This window comes from Megascapheus bottae, chromosome 5, assembly GCF_031878675.1.
Source record: "Megascapheus bottae isolate mThoBot1 chromosome 5, mThoBot2.hap1, whole genome shotgun sequence".
In the NCBI taxonomy this organism is placed as follows: domain Eukaryota; kingdom Metazoa; phylum Chordata; class Mammalia; order Rodentia; family Geomyidae; genus Megascapheus; species Megascapheus bottae.
The window spans coordinates 50802831-50826982 of NC_143513.1; the positions used below are offsets into that span (position 1 = coordinate 50802831).

A 24152-nucleotide genomic window follows, 5' to 3' on the forward strand; every position below is an offset into this window, starting at 1 on the left:
AAGATGTACAAAAATATGCCCTGCTGGTAGAAGGTCACTAACCTTTCTTTAAACTGCGAACAGCTCATTAATATAATCCTCAAGAAAAGCTGTGTTATCACCTAGGGTCTTTTTAGTAATACTCAGTATTTTTGCTCTTATTTAGGGACCTCCTGGCACCCCAGGTCCTCAGGGTCTTCTTGGTGCTCCTGGTATTTTGGGTCTCCCTGGCTCTCGAGGTGAACGTGGTCTGCCCGGTATTGCTGGTGCTCTGGTGAGTGTTTGACATCATTCTGATTCTCATTAGCATAATAAAAGATTTTAAGAGCTGCCACTTCAAATGTGACAGATTGATCACTGAATAACTCCACTTAAGATTTTTTATTCATGGCTTTTCTTTATACAGATCGCATGTCACTTATCTAAGAAGCTTTAATACTACCCTACTTAGATTAGACACACACTATAAAGATAAAGCAGCTTAACATTATGCAGGATGATTTTTGTTCTTTCTACATGCTTAAGAATGATATAAACTTTAATTGCACTGACTTCTCTGCAATAAGAAGTACTGGCATCATCCTGAAGAATGAAACTGGAAGTTTTGAATCATTCCATTTAACCTTATATGTGACAACAACTAGAAACCACCTCACCTCTATAAACTCTAGGAACCTTATACATTCCATTCAGTTGGGATGTTGAATGCAACAGGCTTTCCTGTACACAGCAATGTTCTAGAATTCCACAAGGGACTCTCTAAGTAAATAGAAAGGGGGGACAGCATAACATTCACTGTGTGTACTGCCACATTGTTCCTTCTCTCTTTCAACTAGAATTTCCTGGGGGAGTATTTTAGAAGGGTAAGATTAAAATCCTATCCAATGAGAGCAATGTTATCTCATCTCCTCTGCCTTCGTAGGGTGAGCCTGGTCCTCTGGGCATTTCTGGCCCTCCTGGAGCCCGTGGTCCCCCCGGTGCTGTGGGGAATCCTGGAGTGAACGGTGCTCCCGGTGAAGCTGGCCGTGATGTGAGTCTAACACTTGAAACATTAAACAGAACTAAGATTCTTGTGTTGCAAGTCTCCAAAATGGATGGTTTATTTCTCCTCTATATCATCTGCATGCAATGACTTCTTTTAGCGTTAAAAATATGAAAAGTTATTTGGGCTGGAGAAGGGGCCTTTGACCAGCACATTTTATATTTGGGGTGCAAGTATTTAAAATATCTGACTTAATTCATGTGGTGTCTCCATAGGGCAACCCTGGAAGTGATGGTCCCCCAGGTCGTGATGGGCAACCTGGACACAAGGTCAGCACCCTCCTTCATCTTTCCTTAGCTTAATAGTGGCTAACATACAGGCAGATGGGTTGGGATATAGCTCGGTGGAAAAGTGCTTGCCTAGCAAATACTATGCCCTGGGTTCAATCCCCAGTCCTAAGTAAAGAAAAGAAAAAAAAGACTAGGGGCCGGGAGTTTGGCCTAGTGGTAGAGTGCTTGCCTAGCATGCACAAAGACCTGGGTTCAATTCCTTGGTACCATATACTTAGAAAAAGCCAGAAGTGGTGCTGAGGCTCAAGTGGTAGAGTTCTAGCCTTAAGAAAAATCCAAGGACGGTCTCAGGCCCTGACCTAAGCTCAAGACTGGCAAAAAAAAGAAGGCCAAAGAAAGGACAAAATCTACAAGCCCAGCAATCTATACTTCATTTCCTCTTTGGTAGGGAGAGCGCGGTTACCCTGGCAACATCGGTCCCACCGGCTCTGCAGGTGCACCTGGTCCACAAGGCTCTGTAGGCCCTGCTGGCAAGCATGGAAACCGTGGTGAACCTGTAAGTAATCTGTAAATGCCAGTCCCTTTAGGTTATCATCTCACAGGCTACTCTGCTGATGTTATTCTCATAAATGTCTGGGGCATAGGAAGAAAGCTCTGGGTCTAGCTAATGAATTTCTGTTTTTCTTTCCCAATTCACAGGGCCCTGCTGGTTCCGTTGGTCCTGTTGGTGCTGTAGGTCCACGAGGCCCCAGTGTACGTAACTGGTGAAGATTTCCTACAAATTAATAATTAAGGAAAATCAATCCCAACATCCATTAGAGAGAAGGAGAGGGAGGGAGGGAGGGAGGGAGGGAGGGAGGAGAGAGAGAGAGAGAGAGAGAGAGAGAGAGAGAGAGAGAGAGAGAGAGAGAGAGAGAGAGAGAGAGAGAGAGAGAGAGAGAGAATATATATCGTGTATGGCTAGATTCCATTTTTTTTTTAGATTCTATATTTTTTAACAAAAGTCCACACTGAGAATTGGTGCAGATTACTTGAGGTATCTTAAAGCTTTTCTGCTTATTTACATAATATGCTTATAAGAATCAAGCCCATCTACTGATAGTTAAAACTACGACAGACTACCAGAAGAGAACTCATCTATGCGTCTGCTAAATGAAAGGCTTGAACAATGTTTACAGTGGGGTGTCATTGAATAATGAAATAAATAAATGTCTAAATAAATGTTCTATCTATCCTCTTCTTTCCTGACAGGGCCCTCAGGGCATCCGAGGTGAAAAGGGAGAGGTTGGTGACAAAGGAAACAGGGGTGCTCCAGGCCTTAAGGGACACAGTGGATTACAAGGTCTTCCAGGCCTTGCGGTAAGCAAGAGTTGGTCAGCTTTCCTATTTACTGACCTCAAGACCTTCAGCTCACTTCTGGAGATAGTTTCCTGATATTATTCTAATGTGCCCTGCCTCCCTTCCATTTCCCATTCTCTGGCTAACTCCATCTTTCTCAGAGATGATACCATTGCCTATCAACACAAAAAGGCAAGAGTTAGAGGAGAGAAAAAGATACATTAAAATCTCCTGGTAACAATATCCTTCAACCCCACTTAAAATAAATATCATTAGAGGGATGACTAATATTTCACTGTTGAAATAGCTGTGAAAAAAATAATTGAATATAATAGACATAATGACAGAAAAGAGTCCCACTTTACATTTTCAATTTTCTCAATCCAGAGTCCATTGAAACTAATGTTTTCTATTCAGTGTGAGAGATAAAAAAAAATCTGTCACCTTTCATGGGTTCAGAAAGCATAATTTTTTTTTCTGTTTTCTTGTTGAAGGGTCTTCATGGTGACCAAGGTTCTCCTGGTGCTGTGGGTCCTGCTGGTCCCAGGGTAGGTGAATTCAAAAGACAGTTCTGTTTTGAAGTAAAGTATTACATGAGCAGTGAACCCCTAGGCGCTGCTCCTTATCAGATTCTCCTCTCTCACGGGTACTTGGTATTCTTGTTCCTTAGGGCCCTGCTGGTCCTACAGGCCCTGCTGGCAAAGACGGTCGCTCTGGACACCCTGGTGCCGTCGGACCTGCTGGGGTTAGAGGCAGTCAGGGCAGCCAAGGTCCTGCTGTAAGTACCATTCAGGAAAATAATGTATCTCACCGATCCAAAACATTTCTTCCAAGGAAGCCAAGGGAATTTGGGCAGCACACTGGAGTAACTCCACCTCAGTGCATTTCCAAAGAAATCTGAAAACTGTCTTTGGGAAACAAACTTTTAAGAAAGCTCTTTCCAGTATGTGTACGTGAGAACAAGTTATCCATCACACAAACTTGATTCCTATTTTTGTTGTTATTTATCTGAACATGCTTTTGTGTAGAATTCAATGGAAAACGTGCTGCCATTGATCATTCTCTCAGGAGCACAGAATTCAAAGCTGTTCCTCTTCTACCCTTACCTCTACAGGGACCTCCTGGACCCCCCGGTCCTCCCGGTCCTCCTGGCATAAGTGGTGGTGGTTATGACTTCGGTTATGAAGGAGACTTCTACAGGGCTGACCAGCCTCGCTCACAACCTTCTCTCAGACCCAAGGACTACGAAGTTGATGCTACTCTGAAATCACTCAACAATCAGATTGAGACACTTCTTACTCCTGAAGGCTCCAGGAAGAATCCAGCTCGTACTTGCCGTGACCTGAGACTCAGCCACCCAGAGTGGACCAGTGGTAAGTGAAAATATCCAGACAAGGCTGAGACCCTTCTAAACACGAGTGGAAATTTCCAAAAATCAACCCCTTCTGACATTTCCACTGAAGATGAATCTGGCCAAACATTGCATTATGGAATTACTAAAGTATCACTTTCTTCTTCCAACTCACATCCATCTTCAATCTTGTCTTAACACTTAATCTTGCCATTTTTGTGATGAATACCCAAATTTGACTTTGCCTCGGGGAGAGACAAAACTGTCTCATTTTTGAAAAAAAAAAATTAGTCACCCTTTTTCCAGTAATACTTAAATAGCAAATATAACTGTGTTCAAAATGTTGTTTAAGGGACTAACCATCTTTGTTTTGTTACTAGACTCTATTTTCTGTTTAATGAGAAGCTTATGAGTTGTATCTTATTCCCCGGAAAGGTTACTACTGGATTGACCCTAATCAAGGATGCACTATGGATGCCATCAAAGTATTCTGTGATTACTCTTCTGGTGAGACTTGCATCCAAGCCCAGCCTGAAAACATCCAAGCCAAGAACTGGTACAAGCACTCTGCAGCCAAGAAACACGTCTGGTTAGGAGAAACTATCAATGGTGGCAGCCAGGTGAGCAAATATTCTTTCTTCTACAAAATACAATTTCTCTGCTTTTTATTTATATAAGTTTAAATCCCTTATCAAAATGGCCTGATTAAAAGAACCTGCTGTTCTTTGAGTTCCAGTTTTTAGATTGCTTATTGACAGCTGATTGACTGGACACATTTTATAACTCAAAGCTGAATATTCAAATTTGGCTTCATTGATAATCATTGAAGAAACAGGCTAATGTCACTCAGTATAAAGGTAAACTGGCCAGCACACACCCCACAACCATGAATATGCATTTTCAGAACGTGAGCAGCTTTGCTGAATTTTTTTAAAATTTGATTTTATTGTCAAGGTGATGTACAGAGAGGTTACAGTTACATGTGTAAGGTAGAGAGTTCTTTAATCCAAACTTTTCTCCAACATTGCCTACATACTTTGACTCAGGAAAATTACAGAAATAACAAGAAGGAAAGATGACTGAATGTCTAACCTATCATGCTTTTCTTCTAAAAAGCGCATACATATCAATACTTAGCCAAAACAGATGCCATTTTCAGATGACCTTGCCTTAGCCCAGTGGATCTCATATCCATCAAAGTAATAAATAATTCAGAGACAAATGAGCAGAGCTTCTTTTAAAAATACCTTTTTTCCCCCTGTAAGGCTTTCATTTGAATCTACTATTCCTACTCATGCTGATTTTCTTTTTAAAAAATTCACTGTCATTATCTGAATCTTCACCTAACTGGACCTTCCATCTTTTCTCTACAGTTTGAATATAATATAGAAGGTGTGACCTCCAAGGAAATGGCTACTCAACTTGCCTTCATGAGACTGCTGGCCAACCATGCCTCCCAAAACATTACCTACCACTGTAAGAACAGCATCGCTTACCTGGATGAGGAGACCGGCAGCCTGGATAAGGCTGTTATTCTGCAGGGTTCCAATGATGTTGAGCTGGTTCCTGAGGGCAACAGCAGATTCACATACACTGTTCTTGTAGATGGCTGTTCAGTAAGTAATAGAAAAATCATGGTGGGGCATTTATTTGGGAAATGGCATGGACCCCCTCCATCCCACTTAGAGTATAAAGTGAACAGATGATGAGATATCTAGCTTGATCTCTTGTCATGAGTTCATTTCCTTAGGCTTATCTAAATCTTCTCTGGTAAAATCTAGGAATGCTCATCAGATATTGCTATATATTAGTTCATTGTGGAACCTGAGGGTTTTTTTTAATGGTAACAAAAACCCAGAATTTTATTGATGTTTAAAGACCCTAAGCTGTAATTTACACTTTTATGTATTTTGAGTTAGATATTAGTATGGTACCCATTTTTTTCTCCTGGTGTGATTTTTTTCCTTTATACAGTAATAACATGTAAAATATCCCCTATACTATTTTATAAGTACAAAATATAGTTCACCAATAATAGTACTGCATCTCACCCAATCCTAATAACAAAACACACACACACACACACACACACACACACACACACACCACATCAAACAAAAAAATGATACTGGAGAAATGTATAGTATAGTCTCTACAATATGCAATAATTAAAAGAAAACTTAAAACTTACTAATAGCAATACTGAGTACCCTCCCAACTCTTTCAAGAATATATACACACTCATAGACACCCAACAATTCTGAAAATGATATTGTAAAAATAAGTCTTTTGGAATGTGTGTTGCATATTTAAAACAGACTGAATGAATATCCCCTGAAAGACACGTTTGATGATATAGTTCCAAGGATAAAACCCCATAAGTTGTGGGATTTCTATATTCAGAATGATATGAACAAGTCAAAAAGTTATTCTTACAAAATCTAAAGTTCGAATGTCCAGCAGGTATAGAAACAGCTACTTCATGGTTTTTTTTTCTTTTTTCTTTTTTTTTTTACAGAAAAAGACCAATGAATGGGGAAAGACAATCATTGAATACAAAACAAACAAGCCATCCCGCCTGCCCTTCCTTGATATTGCACCTTTGGACATTGGTGGCACTGACCAAGAATTCAAAGTGGAAGTTGGCCCAGTCTGTTTCAAATAAATGAACTCAACCTAAATTAAAAATCAAAAAGAATCTGAAAAAAAACTTTCTCTTTGCCATTTCTTCTTTGTCTTCTTTTTAAACTAAAAGCTGAATTTTTCCGTTTCTTCTGCACCTCTCCTTGCTTAGATTATGGGCAACAGAGAAGAGAGATTGATCAGAGCATTGTGCAATACAATTTCATGAACACCTTCTCCCCCTCCTCCTCCCCCTCCTCCAACAATTTGGATTTTTTTTCACCATTTACACCTGTTGTGGACAATGTCAACCTTTGTAAGAAAACCAAAATAAAAATTGATAAATAAAAACCATGAACATTTGCACCACTTGTGGCTTCTGAATATCTTCCACAGAGGGAAGTTTAAAACCCAAACTTCCAAAGGTTTAAACTACCTCAACACTTTCCTGTGAGTGTGATCCACCTCATTAGGTGCTGGCCTAGACAGACATGAACTGAGGTACTTGTTTTGTTCATAATGCAAAGGTGCTAGTTAATAGTATTTCAGATACTTGAAGAATGTTGATGGTGCTAGAAAAATTTGAGAAGAAATACTCCTCTGTATTGAGTTGTACTGTGTGGTGTTTTTTTTTAATTGAATTCTCATCCGTATTTCCCATCTTACCCCAACTAATAGTCAGCAGATCATCCACACAAAGTTGTCCTCTTCTTTAGACTCAGCATCTGTTCTTTGCCATTTTCATTCTCTTCCATGGTTCCAAAGAAGCTTTGTTTCCTGGACAAGCAGAAAAAGTTAAATTGTACCTATTTTGTATATGTGAGATGTTTAAATAAATTGTGAAAAATGAAATAAAGCATGTTTGGTTTTCCAAAAGAAAATATTGAGTAAACTTCCTTGCTCCAATGTTCCTTCCAATGTAAATATACATTTCCACTGACCATTACTTAGAAGTGGCCTCTCATTAAATAGAAATTATGTTAAAAAATAAATGAATAAAAGGTAATTGGGTAGGGTGTGAAGAGCAAAGAACAAGGATCCAAGAGATCTGAGCTCCAATTCTGGCTCTTGTTATGACCTTGAGATTCTGAGTCCTCTGTTTCAGCTTCCATACCTATAATGTGGAAAGAGTACTTGTATGCATTATTAAACATTTCCCTTACTCAGAACACATAGTCCTTAAGCTACATATCATTGTTGGCCTAGATTCACAGCAAGAAAATGTTCATAGAAACTTTTGCTTTATTTTTCATTAAGCACCTTGCAACCATGGATGAAAGTCTGTGCGAAATTAATATTACTAACTAAAACAGTTTCAAATATTCAGTAAAAATGCCATATACTTATCTGATGCAACTGAGTACAATGCCTGCTAAGAGGTAATGTGTGTGCTGTCAATCAACCCAGACAGTTGTAGATAATAGTACTTGGAACACCTACCTGCCAAATCAAGTTCATTTTCCTCCCCTGCACCATTCAATGACATCTTTAATACACTTAAACATAGTAATGTGTCAAGTAAAATGTTAAGATTCATTTGGAACTTATTTCCTGTTGCAGAACCTAATTGTTATTGTAATATTTGCCTCCTCCTGTTAGAAGTCATCTCAAGATTTAACCAATTTTTAAAAGCACAATTCTGATTAGGATGAAAATCTTGACATTACTGAAGAGTTAGTGAAGTCTTACTAGTCATAGGGCAACCTCACATTATGGTTCTTCTACTGGAAAGTCCAAGGACAAAGTCCTCATCCATTAAACTGGGATTTCGTAAGGTTATTAGTAATTATAAGCACTATTTAAAATTTTAACATGCACCAGTTGAGGAAGAACCCATTACATAGAGTTACATGATTGGTTCTTCATGGTGCTAGCATTCTACATTTGACAAGAATAATCTAATATACCTGACCAAAGATATAAAGAAACAAAGGCCCTAGAATCAGTACTACTAAAATTAGGAATAGAAAATAGAAAGAATTTATGTAATAAATAATGAGAAGTGTTTGGATTAAATATTACTATATCCCCCAAGGTCTCAATACAAGGCAGTAAGCAAGCATTTGTTAACTACTAACTATGGGCCAAACACAGTATTAGAATAATAGTAATGGCCTTTCTCAAGTGAAATCTGCTAATCCCCCAGTCTTGAAATCATCAGTAAGACACACTAGAAAAATGGGTAAGCAAATAATGTCCTGTATAAAAGAAAATTACTACATATATAACTATATATATACTTATATCATACATAGCCATAGGATAAATGGTAAAATAAATTTTGGTGTCCTAATTACATTTATGAAAATTACTAACAAAAGAAAACTTCTTAAAATGAAATATTCAGTCTTCAGATTGCTGTTGTTAACTTTAAAATGCTGTGTCTGTTATTAGAAATCTATTAAACAACCAAGTGAAAAGTGCTGAGTAAATGCTCTCCTATAGTAAAACTGGGAATGATTTTTAGACCTAAATATTTCAACTTTGATGTGCTACACTTGAACCATTTTTAGCAGATTAACTCAAAATACCATGAGGAGAAATTAATAGTCAACACGAGGAAACAATATTGGCCATCAAAAAGTACAGCCCGTGAGTCAGCATCCACCATGCTCCAGCTCCTGTCTCCTGAGAGACAGGAGAGCCAATGCCTGAAGCTGTGACAGGTGGCACCATTCTCAAGGTCTGATGGCTTGCTATCAGATAGAAAACAAACCCATGTGTGAACAGATTTTTTTTAAAGCATCTTTTGAGGATAGCAGGATAGTATTCATTAATTAGAGAGACTCTCAGGGAATTAACTTTCATCTCAGGCAGCATACTAATGCTTGGATTGAATTGGTCTCTTGCTAAATGGAGATTTCATTTTACCTGTAAGCTTTCTGTTGGCTAAATGCTTCTACTCTGGAAGCTATACATCACAGCAGACTGGCATTCCTTAAGCCAACAGTAGGTATTCCTAGGACCTGAGCTTAACAATTGGACATTGACCAATGTTTTGAAGATTGACCCTTCCATAATCAGCACCCCCTTCTAAGCTAATCGTCCAACCCAAGGGATGTTTCTTGTGACATTTCCTGACCCTGGGCCAAGTGAGGGTCAGTCACCTTTCACTCCTGTGAGTGGGAAAGGGACAATGACTGCACATAAGAGATAGATAGAGAAGGTAGCCAAGACCTGGGAAAAGGATATTAATCAAGTCTGGTAAAGGGGGTCATTTAAATTCTAAAATCAATACTGCTAATGCATTGGCAAAGAGCAAAGACACCTGAGAAATACTGAACACATTTATTATCTTTAATGCCAAAAGACTTTTTTATGCTATTCTACTTAATATTACTGAAAAGGAAGCTCTAAAATTGGATCTTAGATAAGAAAAGTTGGAAATGTCATTCCAGGTCAGAACAACAATCCATCTGGATGAGTACTTTGCCTTTGACAGCGGCACCAGGGGAAATTTGGGAGAAAGAGCAGTTGGCACTTCTCACAAGCCAGATTCAGAACTCCTATTTAATAACCCATTATAAATCTTCGTTGCACATAGGTGTAGCTAAACCCTCCCAGAGCCTTCTATCTCTTTTGAAATATGTTGGCATTACAGTACCAACAGGAGAGAGCTAATGCTTAATTGTTAGTTCAGCTTCCTGGCCCTAGGTAATGTAGCTAAAATATGTTTTCCAGCCCTGTGCCTGGATCAGCCAGGGATTCGGCAACCTTGTATCATCGGGAAGCACCACAAACTGCAGCAAAGGCACCATCAGCATCCCATAATGGTTTATCTCTGCAGGTCAGTGAAATGAGCACATGACTTGTGGTCAGACACAATAGTTCCCCCATTTGCTAACTACTGGTCTTTGGAAAGGATTCTTATGGGCGGGGCCACGTGGAATATATTTATGAAAGTCTTGGAGATTTGAATTATCATCATTAGTTCTAAATTGTGCAATCACTTGCAGTCACCTTGTGGTTTAATTTCTTGTCACCAGTCCTCCAATTTAGGAAGAAGGCAATCTAGACTTAAAATTTAATTAGCGCTATTCTCTAGATAGATAGATTTATCAACTTTGTACTGTCCCTCTTAATAAAAATTTGAGCTTTTACAACCAATCCTGTTTATCTGTATTCAGATGTTATATAGGCACCAATGTACTACTTTACTAAATGCAATATGAAACCACTATAGTAAAACTAAAGACAAAAACAAATACATTGTTCCATCTGTCCTTCAATGGATCATTTTGCACATGCCCCTGGCTGGTTTTTCCAGTGGAAAAAAAAATCATGATGGGCTTCTATGATTGGATCCACCATTAAAATTCTGAATAGAATCTAAAATTATATGTATTTGTGCAGTTTTGGAAAGAAGTTTCATAATTTTACTCAGCTACTTCCACAAGAGTTGTATGACCCCAAAAGGTGCTAGAAACTACTGCACAAGAAGTTTTTTTTTCACTTCATTGAACATGAGAACTCTGCAGAACTGGATATCTTGTATTCAGAATACGGTGCTTCTTCTAAGACCTACCTGAAAAAATCTAGATGACAGTTAACAAGAACCCAAAGTAAATTAAGTGTTTGCCTTGATCCTAGTGATCAACTTTGTGTCTTACAACTTGCCAAGCTTGATAGGCACCTGATAATCCAGCCTTTAATTGGGAATGTCAAAATACACTCATCCCTAGAAAGTTTAAAGAAGAACAAAAGAAAGTAAATAATAAAGGTCCATGAATTCAGCTAACACTTTTAAGTAACATGTGAATCTGTTGTTTAATTTTTGTTTAAAAGAGTTGTGTTTAACAAAAACAACAGAAGAGATTGCAGTTTCTGGTACTACAAAAGTGTCCTTAAGGAAAGCAATTGCTTTCAAAGAACTTCAGATTTCCTTGTAAACCCTAATTTTATCTGGCTGCCCCTCTCAAAAAAAAAAGTATTTCTTTAAGTAGTTAAACAAAGGACTTGTCATGTAACAAAGTAGTTTATGAATCCAATACATCTTAATCAGTGTCACCCCTTTCAACAAGCTCGAAGTATAAGAGTATTTGAGCCATGATTAACAATCCTACTGGAATCCAGAATGGTGATCATAAGCCTAACGTGCATTTAATCACCAAAGTGAGCATTGTTTTCTAGGGTAGTATTGAACTTGGTGTTCTACCACTCAGTGAGCCATAAGTAGAAGAAAACAAAACAACCTTTTCAAATTAGAATTTATTAGTGAAAAAGTGGATGGGAATACCTACTCACACTCTACTCCACTGAGTGGATGGACTTTTCTTGAGGGTGTCACTTCAAGTTTACCACTCCCCCTACTGGTAGGAGAGTAGAACACCCTAGTCCTTTTACTGACAAGATGCACACCATGAGAGAAAGAAATTTTAGTTACGAAGAGAAAAGCAGAATGGTTTCCTGGGCTTATATTCTACTTGCCCCCAAGCACATATCCTTCTGTCCAGCCTCCATAGTTGTCTACCTTCATTCACTGTCTCCTAGCTTATTTGTTTTCTCTAAAGTGTCTTTAAGATCTCACCCATAGAGTTAACCAATAGAAATCACAAGACATAAACAGCCCCATGGAAAATTACTTTTGGGTAAGTACAATTGTCTATGATTCATCAAGCATCCTTTGTGGGTTTAAGCCAATGATGGGTGGGCACACTTTAGAGACTGGAACAGAGACAAGATTATGTCAGAGAGAATAGTCTTAGGACATAGAGCTATCTGAATTTTAGTCTTGTCCATGATTGCCTCCTCAGTAAAATGCGAACGATAATAATAACACAACTATTGATGATACTTGGAGGAAAGCATAGCAGCATGTCAGACAGGTGAGCATTAGGACATTACTGTCATTATCCCGACAAAGCTTGAGCCTCCCTAAAAGCCTTCAACTCCCATCATCAACAAGAATAATCACCTTCCCACGGGTACTATCTTCTCAGGCAACAGTGGCTTAAAATGATAGCAAATTTGCAATTCAATTACGCTTCAATTTCACCCATAACTGAGAGAGTCCAACAAACATCCCAACCTTCACAACTTTGGTAAGTCAGGACCCAATTTTTAAAAACACCTGGCTTTTATTAAGTATAAAAATCTTTGCAAGCTGTTTTTTTACCAGAAATGTAAACTAATAACCCTATTTTCACAGGGAAAGAAAATGAAAATTGCTGACAAAAAGAACATGTCCCAACTAACTGGTCCAGGATATAAATCATTAGGTGCATCCATCCAATTTTGGAAAGAAATGCTTCTATGCTTAGAGATGGCCTCTTTGCTTACTTAGAGTCAGTGCTTTTACACAAATGGACCACAACTCAGCCATGTGGAATCTGCCAAACTTTGGGACTGGAAATCCTAACTCAAGAGTTATCAGCACAAGAAATGATCATAATTATTAAATTCCTGTTCTCAGAGAAATGTGAATTTACTCAAGAGCTTTAGACATCAGTAAATCACCTATTTCTGCCAGTGCTCTGAGTGTCTATATGACTAATATTATAAGTGGCTCCACTTCAAAGACACATAGAAACAGCTTTACTTCCAACATGGATTTTCTATTGCTGATTAGAGATCTACATTTCCCTTACGGTACTGAAGTCCATGATAATTTCTAAAACTTTTATCAATGTAACTAAATTACGATTTCTGTCTAATACTTTGTTCATCACTGTAAAATTTGTTCCTAATCAAGAGAAATTCAAAAGAACCAAAGGTCCTCAGATAGCATCTAAAAAGTTTCTCTTTTAGCTGATGTGTCTGGATTATTCATAATAAAATACTTTTAGTCACTGCTTACATGCTATTAAATATTAAAGTAGGATGACTTTGTGGTCACTTTTAAAGTACACAATCATTTCTAGCTTTTTGTCTACTACAATATTCCTGAACACTATAAATTACATAAGAGTCTTACTTGTCTTCTCTCAAACATGAGAGTGCTATCTATCAAACATAGTACAAAGTCCACTAAATCCTTTGAACCTTTGAGGAGAGAAAGACAAATTGATTCCAAAAGTGATTGGCTTTCCCACCAAATCACAAGCTAAAACTGGGTATTCTGTAAAATTTATAGGGTCACCAGGCTTCTTTTTATTCTCATCTGTGAGGTATATGACACTTAAGTCTACTTCTAATATAACCAAGTACATAGACACATTGGGTAAAAAACCAAAAATTCTGTCTTCATTACAGGTTGGGAAAATGCAGATGTTTAACCACTGTATTTCACTATACAGCTCATATTATCGTTTAATTGGTCTGAAATATTGTCTTAAACTCCCTTAGCAATTGTAATTTGCAGCATGTAAAAAAAATCTTATCCCTAAATTTTGAAGACATAGGGCTCATAATGCTCCTTTATACTCGTTGGCAGGGTTGGAAATGGGTTCCCAGGTGCCTTTTCCCAAAGAGACTGTGTTTTGTGAAGGATTTCTAAACCCCACCAAACCAGAATTGCTGAGGGTGGAGCCAAGATACTTACATCTTTAATTGGTGCATGGAGTGATGCTTGTGTACTCTCCAAGTAGGAAAGCACTGGTGGATTGTTGTCATATTCTTGGATGATTCTGTGTCACTCTCCCCTGGATAGTTAGGACCACAGCTCTCAAATCATCAGCTCTCTATGAAGCTTTAAAGAGAGAACATGTAAAGGCTCATTGAACACATGAGCAATTAATTTGAGAACAGTTGCAGTATTACAAATGTGATTACTTACTGCAAACCCAATTAATCCAGTCAGGAGGAATGTTAATTACAAAGGAGTATGGAAATTAACTTGAGTGTGTGACAAAATGCCTAAATTCTGGACTATTATGTTATCTATCTGATAGCATACTTTAAAAATATTTTCCCGGCAGGTCTCATATACATGCATGTATTTAGACACAGCAGTAACATTAGTCTCCACTCCAAGGTTGTTTTGTATTCTTGTAAATGCCTCAGTTAGGAAAATTCATACCTTTAGTAGTGTTACTGAAGTCCACATCACCAGAGTTGTTAATTACCATAAAAATGAAATTTTGTTGTGGAAATAATGTTCTTAAAGACATATGGCTACCTAGTAAATATTCCACATTAACAAATTTGAACTAGATCTTTTTCTACTTATAGCTATCACTCAGGAACAAAATTGATAGAAAAAAATATAAAGTCTCAACTACTATCTGTTACCTATACCAGCTACTTCACTTTACCAAAACTCTTGAATCTCTAAATTGGTTAGGATTCAATCACAAAATTACTTCAAAAAAAATAATGACTGGGAAACAGCAAGTGATGGTTAAGAAAATGGCACACCAACACAAACAATGTTTGACTGATTTAAAATTGAACTCATGCTGAGACCAATAACTGTATGTACAAGGTGCTATAGAATATTCATTGAAACAAATCCAGATATAGGAAACAATGGTAAAGAACTCCACGTTCTTAGGAAAACATTATTCCTTCTGAAAAAAAAAAGTATCCAGAATTGACTTGGTTTGTGTATTTATCACCCTTCCCACCTGGGAATAATTTAAAAAAAAAAACACACATGATGAGCTTTAACCAAGTGAGGCCACTCAACAGCTTTCCCTTGCGAAGATGAAAGTGAAGCATGAGCTTTCCCCTGAAAAGGTGGAGTGAGGCATAGCAAAGAGGATGGAACAGCTGAGTTAAGCTAACTAATGATGCCAATATAGACATGGCTGTGAGATGACAAGGAAGGCCCCAGAATAGTGCTACATTTTTAGCTGTTATTTGAGTTATGGAAAATTTCAATATTTGCCTACAAAATTAAGACAAGTTCATCTCTGTTAAGGCAAACAAAAATAATTTGAACAGTGCAACAAGCAAAATGCATATGGCAAAAATGGAAGAATACCAGGCCATCTTAGAGTCAGCAGATACTCCACATAAGGAGAAATAAAAGGTAAATTTATACCCTTTATACCTTTATTTTATACAGAGATGGAACCCTGTTTGGAGATAACTGCCCATAAATCTTTGGCATTTCTTCATTTCTTGCAAACAGGAGGCACTGAGGACATTTGTCCTGGACTATCTGTTCAAGGACATTTGTATAATGATAGGAAACAACCTTGGAAGATGGGGAGAGTGTTTCCCTCAAGAGCAGAGGGGCAAGTTACTGCCCAGTATAATAAAGATAACGTCTCCCAGCAGGGCAAATGTCAGGCAGGTTTGCTCTCGATATATTGTACAGAGATTTGCTTTCCTGATGCTTGGAGTTACTCAACTGTGACACGTCCACTTGGGTTGCTCCACATTGCCCCCATGGGACTTGGGGAGCAAGGGAGCCTATAGCAAAGAGAGCTGATTTTCCTTGCCCTGCTGTAATAAAATCCTTTGTCTCTGTGACCTAGAAGACACGTGGCTTTTGCTAGCATTATTAAACTGTGGCAGGCTAATATCTTACCTTTAAATAGAGAAAATTTCAGATTCCTTACCTTTCTTGATAAACATTTCAATGAAGAATTATATCAGGATAAAGCATCCTCCTCGTCTATATTCCTGCCTTTCAAGTTGCCTAGCAACTGGCTGGTCACCATTGATCTGACAATTCGCAGTAATGAACAACCATGCTATGTAGAAAAGTACAATTGAGCTGTGTGCTTCTTGAGATTGTCTGATTCATCTCTGAAGCCTAATCACTAATACAGATTTTCATATAGTCTATGGCTTTATGTTGAGTCATTGCTAAATGAAAGAACTACTAATAAAACCAATTCTACCAGAGTATTACAAAGTTATATTAACTAAGGTTGTTTTAAATCCATAGACAACTTTTCCTTAGGTATCATCCTACTTCTTCAGAATCATTCAAAAAAAAAATGTTCAAAAAAATCTCAAGTGCCTGGGACATACAGAAATAAAAGCAGGAAAGGAGGTACTTGCTGGGACTGGAACTGAGCCTGGCTGCCTTGTAAGTTGTCTTCAGAGAGCTCCTCAGCCAGACTTAGGATTGTTTCAACATTCTTCTCTACCATGTCTTATAATCTCTTTCACACACTTGTGGCAAGTTAGCTATTTCAGTTCTGCTGTTAATTAACAATCCCCACACATACAACACGTCCATATCGAGATATTTGGATCCAGTTCATAAATCTCTAAGCAGCCTGTTAAGTGATGACCTGCAAATGGACATGCCTCATCAGAACCATGTGGCATCAAATATGGTTACCTAGGCATTGAAAGTCATGGATTAGGCAGTTGTTCTTTTTGTTTGTTTGGTTTGGTATTTAGGGAGTGAGGACATGGATGCCATTAGTAGCATCCCCATAAAAAGCTATTGCACAAAAGCCACAGTGTTCAGGATAAAATGGAAACTTGATTCAAATACTTTGTATCTAAATACGAGCTGCTTACTGCAATTTCTCACACTCTTCCCCATGGCTTCATTCCCTTGAAAAATATGTATCTTTCTTCACAAGACCAGAGCATTTTTACCTTTACATAAACTCTTAAAATAAAAGAGTTCTTAGACAATTTTTTAAAGCTTCGGCAATTGTTACAAAGAATAGAAATAACAAAAGACAAAAGGTTCTTAAGATGGAAAAAAAAACCAGTTCAAATTCTTTTGTAAAGAAAATACTAAATAAATTGTGTCAGAGTACATTTCTGTACTCTTGTAATCCCAGCACTAAAGTAGGTAAGATAAAAGGATTTTGAGGTGAAGGCTAATTTGGACTACATAGAGAAAGCCAGTGTCAAAAAGCAAAACAATAAAAAAACAAAAACAACAACACACACACACACACACAAGAAACCACACAAATGCACAAAATAAAACCTCTCTTCATTTATGGCTATATTCTTTTAAAAATAATTCTAATAAAAGTTTAACAAAAATCACTTTCATATACTGCTACTATATAGAACTTATATTATCTTGAAAGTGATATAAAATTCCTAGCAATTATTAGATTTTGAAAATACACCCAAAGCCTTAAGCCTTTATAGTATCTTTATAAAAATAACTGCTTTAGCCAGCTATTATTCCATCTAGTACTGTATCCTAAGAAATGATTCCTTCAACAATTCATTTTTGAAAGTCTTGAGAACACAGAGAATCTGTATGAAGAGTGTCATAAAGCAATGAGTCTCTCCTCTTTTGTCCATTGCCCAATTCAGAGCAGTGCAAAGTTGCCTCCAGTGTAGCTGTCCAGGGCAAGTGAAGTTCTGCAGGTCTAAAATACAGGCATTTGAAGCACAGAAATCTTCTAACTTTGGGAATACCATGGCTATTTGTTGTGCAAAGCCAGCAGAAAGTACTAGAACATTGCAGCTCTCAAAAAGTTCCACACACTGGCTCACACAATTGTCAGTCTAACTCTCTGAACAGGTGTCAAGGCAGAGTCTGAGGAAAAAAATAAAGAAAGTGGGGGGGGGGGACAAAAGAAGAAGAAGAAGAAAATGCAAGGAATATCTAAAAAAAATTCATGTTTCATTGCCTCTGCCCCCACTAAAGGCAACCACAAATAATTAGGTGCTGTGAAGCCAACTATCCATCCTTCCTGTATCTTATCCATATGAGTGCAGTACAATGTCTGAAAGAGAGACCTGAAAGCCACATAAACACACATGAAGATGTAAGCACTGATCCTCGTATCAGGAAAGCCTTATTCATAACAAAACATTGGAAATTTGCCAAACGCCTAATTGTAGTGGATTAGCCAGATTAGATATGGGGCATCCGTATGATGTATTGCAGAACAATTATTTTAAATGTTCTCAAAGCATACATACTTCATGATGTGGAAAAAATTAATCATGGTGTATTAAACAAGTAGAACACATGGAGTTACCTTTCATGAAGAAGTTCTGTCTTTTAGAGTAGACTATGTCTTCTGTAGTCAATTATACCCTTGACAAACTCAGACTGGAGACCAAATACCATAACTTCAACACTTCTTTTTCTTTTTTTGCCAAATAGCTATTTTTGTGAATAAGCATCAAAAAACAATTGGCATGCATTTAGTCAATTTTACAAGAAAAACATTTTTACTATCAGTATAATAGGCATTGTAGCCAAGATACACAGATAACCAGTCCCTACTCCCCCCCCCCAATTTCAGCTCTCTCCTTGCTTTTAAATTATTGCCCATACAGAGTAAAACTGGTCAGAATTGAAGGTACATGGTTACCCTCTCTATAACTCAATATATACCATGTAAGTCTAATTTAGTTTGTGCAAACATGCATAAAAATCCAGAAAGGGTGTATGCTAATATTTGCAAAATAGAGTGATCACTACTAACTACCACAGGCTAGTCATTTTCTGTATTTTGTTTTTTAAAGTTTAAAATAAACAAAATATTTTAAATGGCACAAAATATGAGTATCTCTCAAATTAAACGTTAGTGTATTACAAATACTTCACAATTAGATCTTGGTGTGTGTTCTCTCTATCAAAAAAAGCATCCTTGATTAGAAATTCCTGCTAACCTGATAAGAGCATGAGGACACATCTGTGATAAAGGTTGGTGCCATCCACAAGACGCTGTGGCCCCATCTTGGTAAGGAACAACTACTAGAGAATACTGAATAGGACAAAGTTCTTCTAATATGGAATGGGAACTTCAAATGTACTTGCCAAAGGGCAAAAAGGTTCTACCTAGATCAAGATTATAAAAATATACAAATCAAGAAAATTGCCATAAAAGGTGCCTCATTGAGCTTCCATGAATTCCTACCTTGTAAAGTCTCCCTGAATTATTGTTAAAATACTGATGGCAGCAATACTTTGTTGCCTTCATTCATAAAAGATGCATAAACGCATTCATGGAAGGAAGAAAACTTCTTCCTGCAACACATATATCATGCTACTCTGTCTTTTAATGATTGGGGAAAAATTAATGTCTTATACAAGAGGGATTTAAAAGACAGGTCAGTTAAAATACTTCTTTGATTATGTAAAATTACCAGTGTCAGAACTATTGTGTCAGATGTGAAATGAGATTAAAATGTAAGAGTGAGATTTAAATTCTCAGCCTGAAACTCAATTAATAAATGAAGCCAAGACATGGCTCAAGGAGGATTGAAAGGTCCTGCTAAACCAGACTCTTAGATCCAATAGCAACAGCTACAAAAAAAAGAATATCTTATCAGAAAGCAGTGTAGGCTAGGGAAAATTAATAGAGAGTACGAGACCCAATGCTCGCATAGAATTACATGGAAGGGATTAGGAAGTGAGGGAAAGGTAATTAAGTAGAAAGAACAGCCGGAAAGAACCAAAAAGCAAAAGATCAGATGGTCCTTAAGTTGAGCCTCTCACCATCTGTTGGCAATCATCAAAATTTATTTGATCTGACTGTGTATTTACTTTGTAAAAGAAACAAAAATAAATAGACCTCATTCTAATGAATGAATAGGTAAGATACAAGAAGAATGCCCATTATACCACAGCTCATTAGTGTGACAAGTAAAAGCATTCCCATTGCAACATCACAAACACAAGCAATACAATCTGTTTCCTCTTTGTCTGAATCCCTGACCTCAGCTCTATAAGGATGTGCTTATGTTTTTGTCCAGCTTTGGTGACTGAATTGGAGGGTTTTGTAGTTGTACTGTCATTGTTTATTTTGTGTTTGTTCACCAACTTGTTCTCCCAACATTTCTAGGTATTCTCCTGTTCTTCCTGCATGCTTCCCCTTGCAAATGCTTGGGGACTATGAGCCTCCTTTCTCATCTGTACTGCAGTGTTTTATTTCCAGCTCTCAAGGTCTTAGTCATTCTCTGTCTCTGTCCTCATCCTCCTTCATATTCATCTTTCATCACACGAAGAAGACAGAAATCTGACCCAGTGCAAAGATTTCTGGTTCCACAGCACTCACAGCACATAGTCAAAAGACATCTGTACAAGGTGGAAACCTTCACCACAGTCTCCTCTGCCTATTCTACTTCGCCACATCCTTCTCCCTCATCTCCCAGTCTATACCCCCCAGCAAAACCAGAGTAATTTAGAAAACAATGACTAATAGATAATTAAGCAATTTTTTATTATAATCAACTCATGATATGCCTTAGGGGTGAGTATTTCCATTCATTCTTGGGCTCTGTGCTGTGCGTTCATATTTAAAACTAAGCTGTGTGGGTTATCGATAGCCAGCTTTGCAAGAAGGGGCAGAAAATACCAGGCAACCAGCTGCCAGCATCACCAGGAGCAACTGTGCAAGGTCTCCATACAGCTCAGCCAGACACGTAGCCACAATGATGTGTGTGTAAACACATACTAGGATCGCTCACCAGTCAAGCTGTGTGCAACTGCCCAGAATAGCTGGCTATTGCCCTTTAATAAAAAATGATTGAGACAGTGTCATTCTTCGTTTAGTGTCATCTTTTACATACCTTTTAACATGCTGGATATTTGAAAGCTTTATCAGAAAAGTCTGACTGCCTCAAATCAAAGGCTTTATTTAATTTAGTTCTGACATGGTGTGAGGAAAATAAATCGATGTTCTTTTATAAATTTTTACAGCTACATTTGCATTGCAGGTGGACTATTTAACAGTTTCTATAATCAATAAAATTCTGTGCTATGTTAATGACAAAGTCTAACATTGGAGTAAATGCGTCCTTCTTAAAATACACAGCATGCTTGTTTGCTTGCTTAAATTGAAGAATCAGAAGAGATTACTAACCTGTGATGAAAAATAAATAGTTGAATGTTTATACCAACTAGATTGTTTCTTATTGAAGATAGTCACTTATTTTTTAGGAACTTACTTACCTGGATAAGAAGAAATAATCTACATCCCTCCCCTCACATCCCACCTTTAAAAAGATTTGCAGGTCCAAGAATTGGAGGTAAAAACTAAGTGTTTGAGCTCCAACCTTGAGTGAAAAAGCCAAGCAAAATGATAAGGCTCTGAGTTCAAGCCAATAGTGGCACTTAATGAATAAATAAATACATGAAGACATAAATATATAAATAAATTACTGAAAAATGTGCAGATCCAAATTTTCACAACTGGTTTTGAATGTGTATCTCCCCATACTAAATGCCAACAAAGACAGATGTTTTTCAGATCTTGAGAATTCTAAAAATGGGATAAAATAAATCCCAAACAGGTAGAAAGTAAACTTGACCCTTTTTTCAGTGTTTATTTTCCCGTTTAGCAAGAATAGGCAAGTCTTTTCCATGGCACCTCACGGATGAGCAGCTGCTTCCACAGGAAGCTGAATGTCTCCTTCCCAGCTACTGGCTGTCAGAATCTCCTTCAAGTGGATGATGAATGCCAACGCCCGTCAATGAGAAGCATATGGCCACAGAGGTTGCCGCTGATGCTCCCCGTGAAGAATAGAAGGGCTGTGTGGTAGGAATTAGTGGTGGGAACCACAGACAAGGTTTTTCCCATAAAGCAAGGTATCTTGACTCATGGCCGAGTTTGCTGAGCAAAGGGCATTCCTGTTACAGACCAAGAAGAAGTGAAGAGAGAGTGCAAATCTGTTTGGGGTTGCATTGTGGATGCCAATCTCAGCCTTCTCCTTGGCATTTACCCAAACGTCCAGAAACAAGGACATACTAAAGCCACTAGCACAACGACGTTCATTGCAGCACTATTGACCATAGCAAAGATAGGGAACCAACCCAGATGCCCCTCAGTTGATGACTGGATCAACAAGATGTGGTATTTATACACAATGAAATTCTATGCTGCTCTCAGAAAGAACGACATTGCCCCATCTGTAAGGAAATGGAAAGAATTGGAAAAAAATTTTATTAAAGTAAAGTAAGCCAGACCCAAAGGAACTTAGACTCAATGGTTTCCTTCATTGGTTAGTACACATCTAGGGCTCCCCTAGCAGAGGATTACAATAGCTCAAAACCTAGATTCATAAGGTCAAAGAGGATGAGACTAAATGAAAGGATCTCTAGGATATGGAAACAAGAGCTTTATTTTGAGTGATTGTTGTTCTTAATGTACTATGTTATTTCTCTTCTCTTTTGTTGCCTTTTGGTTAATCTCATATTGTTATGATACCTGACTGTGTTGCCTGGTATATTGTATATACGCTTGATTATTTGAAATAGAAAGGGAAGGGGGGGGAAACAAGATGGTTAGGAGGGCGTGGGGGACAGAAATGGAGAAAAATCATGAGAAGGGGTATCAGTGTGTGAGAAGTAATGCACCTACTATCTGGCAAATATAACTGAACCCCTCTATACATTATAGTAAAAAATTAAAATAAATAAATAAATCTTAAAAAATACCCACATAATATTCTTTATTATAGTATTGTGGTTTGTTATTATAACAAATAAGATTCATAAAAAATAAAATGTGACTTCTGAGACTGGACCTAAGCAGATCATGTACCTTCTGTTACATCTTCTTATAGGGTTTCCCTAAGGGGGGGGGAAGGAAAGATGGAAAGAGATCAGCTATAACTATTGTGAGATGAGAAATCACACGAAGTATTGCCAGAGTTGTTCATTTAACAGCCACAGAGCTTTACAAGGTATATATGGGAGGCTACTCCATTCAAGATAACATCACAACTCACAAAAATGAACAACTAAGGTCGTGGCACATAGTGGAACTAACCCAGAGAAGTCTCATGCTAGTTGATAATCCACAGAATTATGAACATATAAATGATCATTTATTTAAGCCACTGAATTTTTGGTGTATTTTATTATGCAGAAGAGGATAGCCTTAAAGTACACATTTCTCTTTTCCTACAGAAAGCAAAGAAAGTATATACTTCCTGTGTATAACTGAAAGATTGAGAAGAGGATATTAATTTATGTTCATAGGAGGGAGAAGGTCACTAGAGAAGATTGCTAGTATTTCTAAAAAGAGCACTATGTCTGAATATAGAATGTGTGGCCTACAATGTGTTCAAACAGTAGGATTCACATTTTAACAACTTTACTCATTCCATCCTAAATGAAGTTAAGAACAAGTTTTTTGGTGAATAAATGGATCTGATCAACAAAAAAAGAGAGGAGAAAACAGATATTCCTGGACTGACAGATACCTGTACCCACTCTGTCTGGTACCCAAAAGGACTAACTGAATCCGCAAATTTTTCAGTCTCTATAAAGAAGATGATGTCTGCAAATACATTGTTCGAAAACCATTGAACAGAGAAGGTTAAAAAAAAAAAAAAAAAAACAGGAACAAAGCAACCAGGCACCCAGGATACAACTGTCTTGTTACTCCATGTGTCCTGCCACACAAATGCTGCCGTATTGCTCTGAAGAAACAACATACCAAGAAAAACAAAGTTGAGGCTGCAGAACTATGCTAAGCTTTGGGCTGAGAGAATGAAGGAAGCCAAAGGAAAACAGCAGGCACAGATTGCCAAGAGACGAGTGCTGTCCTCTCTGAGAGCTTCTACTTCCAAGACTGAGTCCAGGCAAAAATAAGAGTCTTTTAAGAGTAATGAATAAATAAGGCCCTAATTGTCAGAAAAAAAGAAAGAATAAGTGAATTGGTTTCGTATTTTAATCAGCATTTTAAATATAATTGGCATGAAATAACCTATTTAATGTGCTTAATTTGGAATGTTTGTGTGGACCCTATTGTTTCCAGTTTTTAAAATTGTTAGAAACCAATAAATAAAACTATTTGCTATGTTTTAT

The 24152-nt window shown here is 37.6% G+C and overlaps 1 protein-coding gene and 1 pseudogene across 1 annotated transcript in view; both read left to right on the forward strand.

The window, feature by feature from the left end:
* The window catches only part of Col1a2 (collagen type I alpha 2 chain), a 35323-nt gene extending 28411 nt beyond the window's left edge, over nt 1–6912 (forward strand). Inside the window, exons 41-52 of the mRNA XM_090332229.1 lie at nt 146–253; nt 902–1009; nt 1237–1290; nt 1700–1807; nt 1951–2004; nt 2503–2610; nt 3084–3137; nt 3260–3367; nt 3704–3962; nt 4376–4560; nt 5314–5556; nt 6459–6912. Of these exons, the coding sequence (XP_090188355.1) occupies nt 146–253; nt 902–1009; nt 1237–1290; nt 1700–1807; nt 1951–2004; nt 2503–2610; nt 3084–3137; nt 3260–3367; nt 3704–3962; nt 4376–4560; nt 5314–5556; nt 6459–6605 (1536 nt within the window). The 3' untranslated portion in view covers nt 6606–6912. The remainder of the gene's footprint in view (nt 1–145; nt 254–901; nt 1010–1236; nt 1291–1699; nt 1808–1950; nt 2005–2502; nt 2611–3083; nt 3138–3259; nt 3368–3703; nt 3963–4375; nt 4561–5313; nt 5557–6458) is intronic.
* A 14803-nt stretch (nt 6913–21715) lies between these two features.
* On the forward strand, nt 21716–23936 carry LOC150063382 (small ribosomal subunit protein eS6 pseudogene; annotated as a pseudogene).
* Nucleotides 23937–24152: the final 216 nt, after the last annotated feature.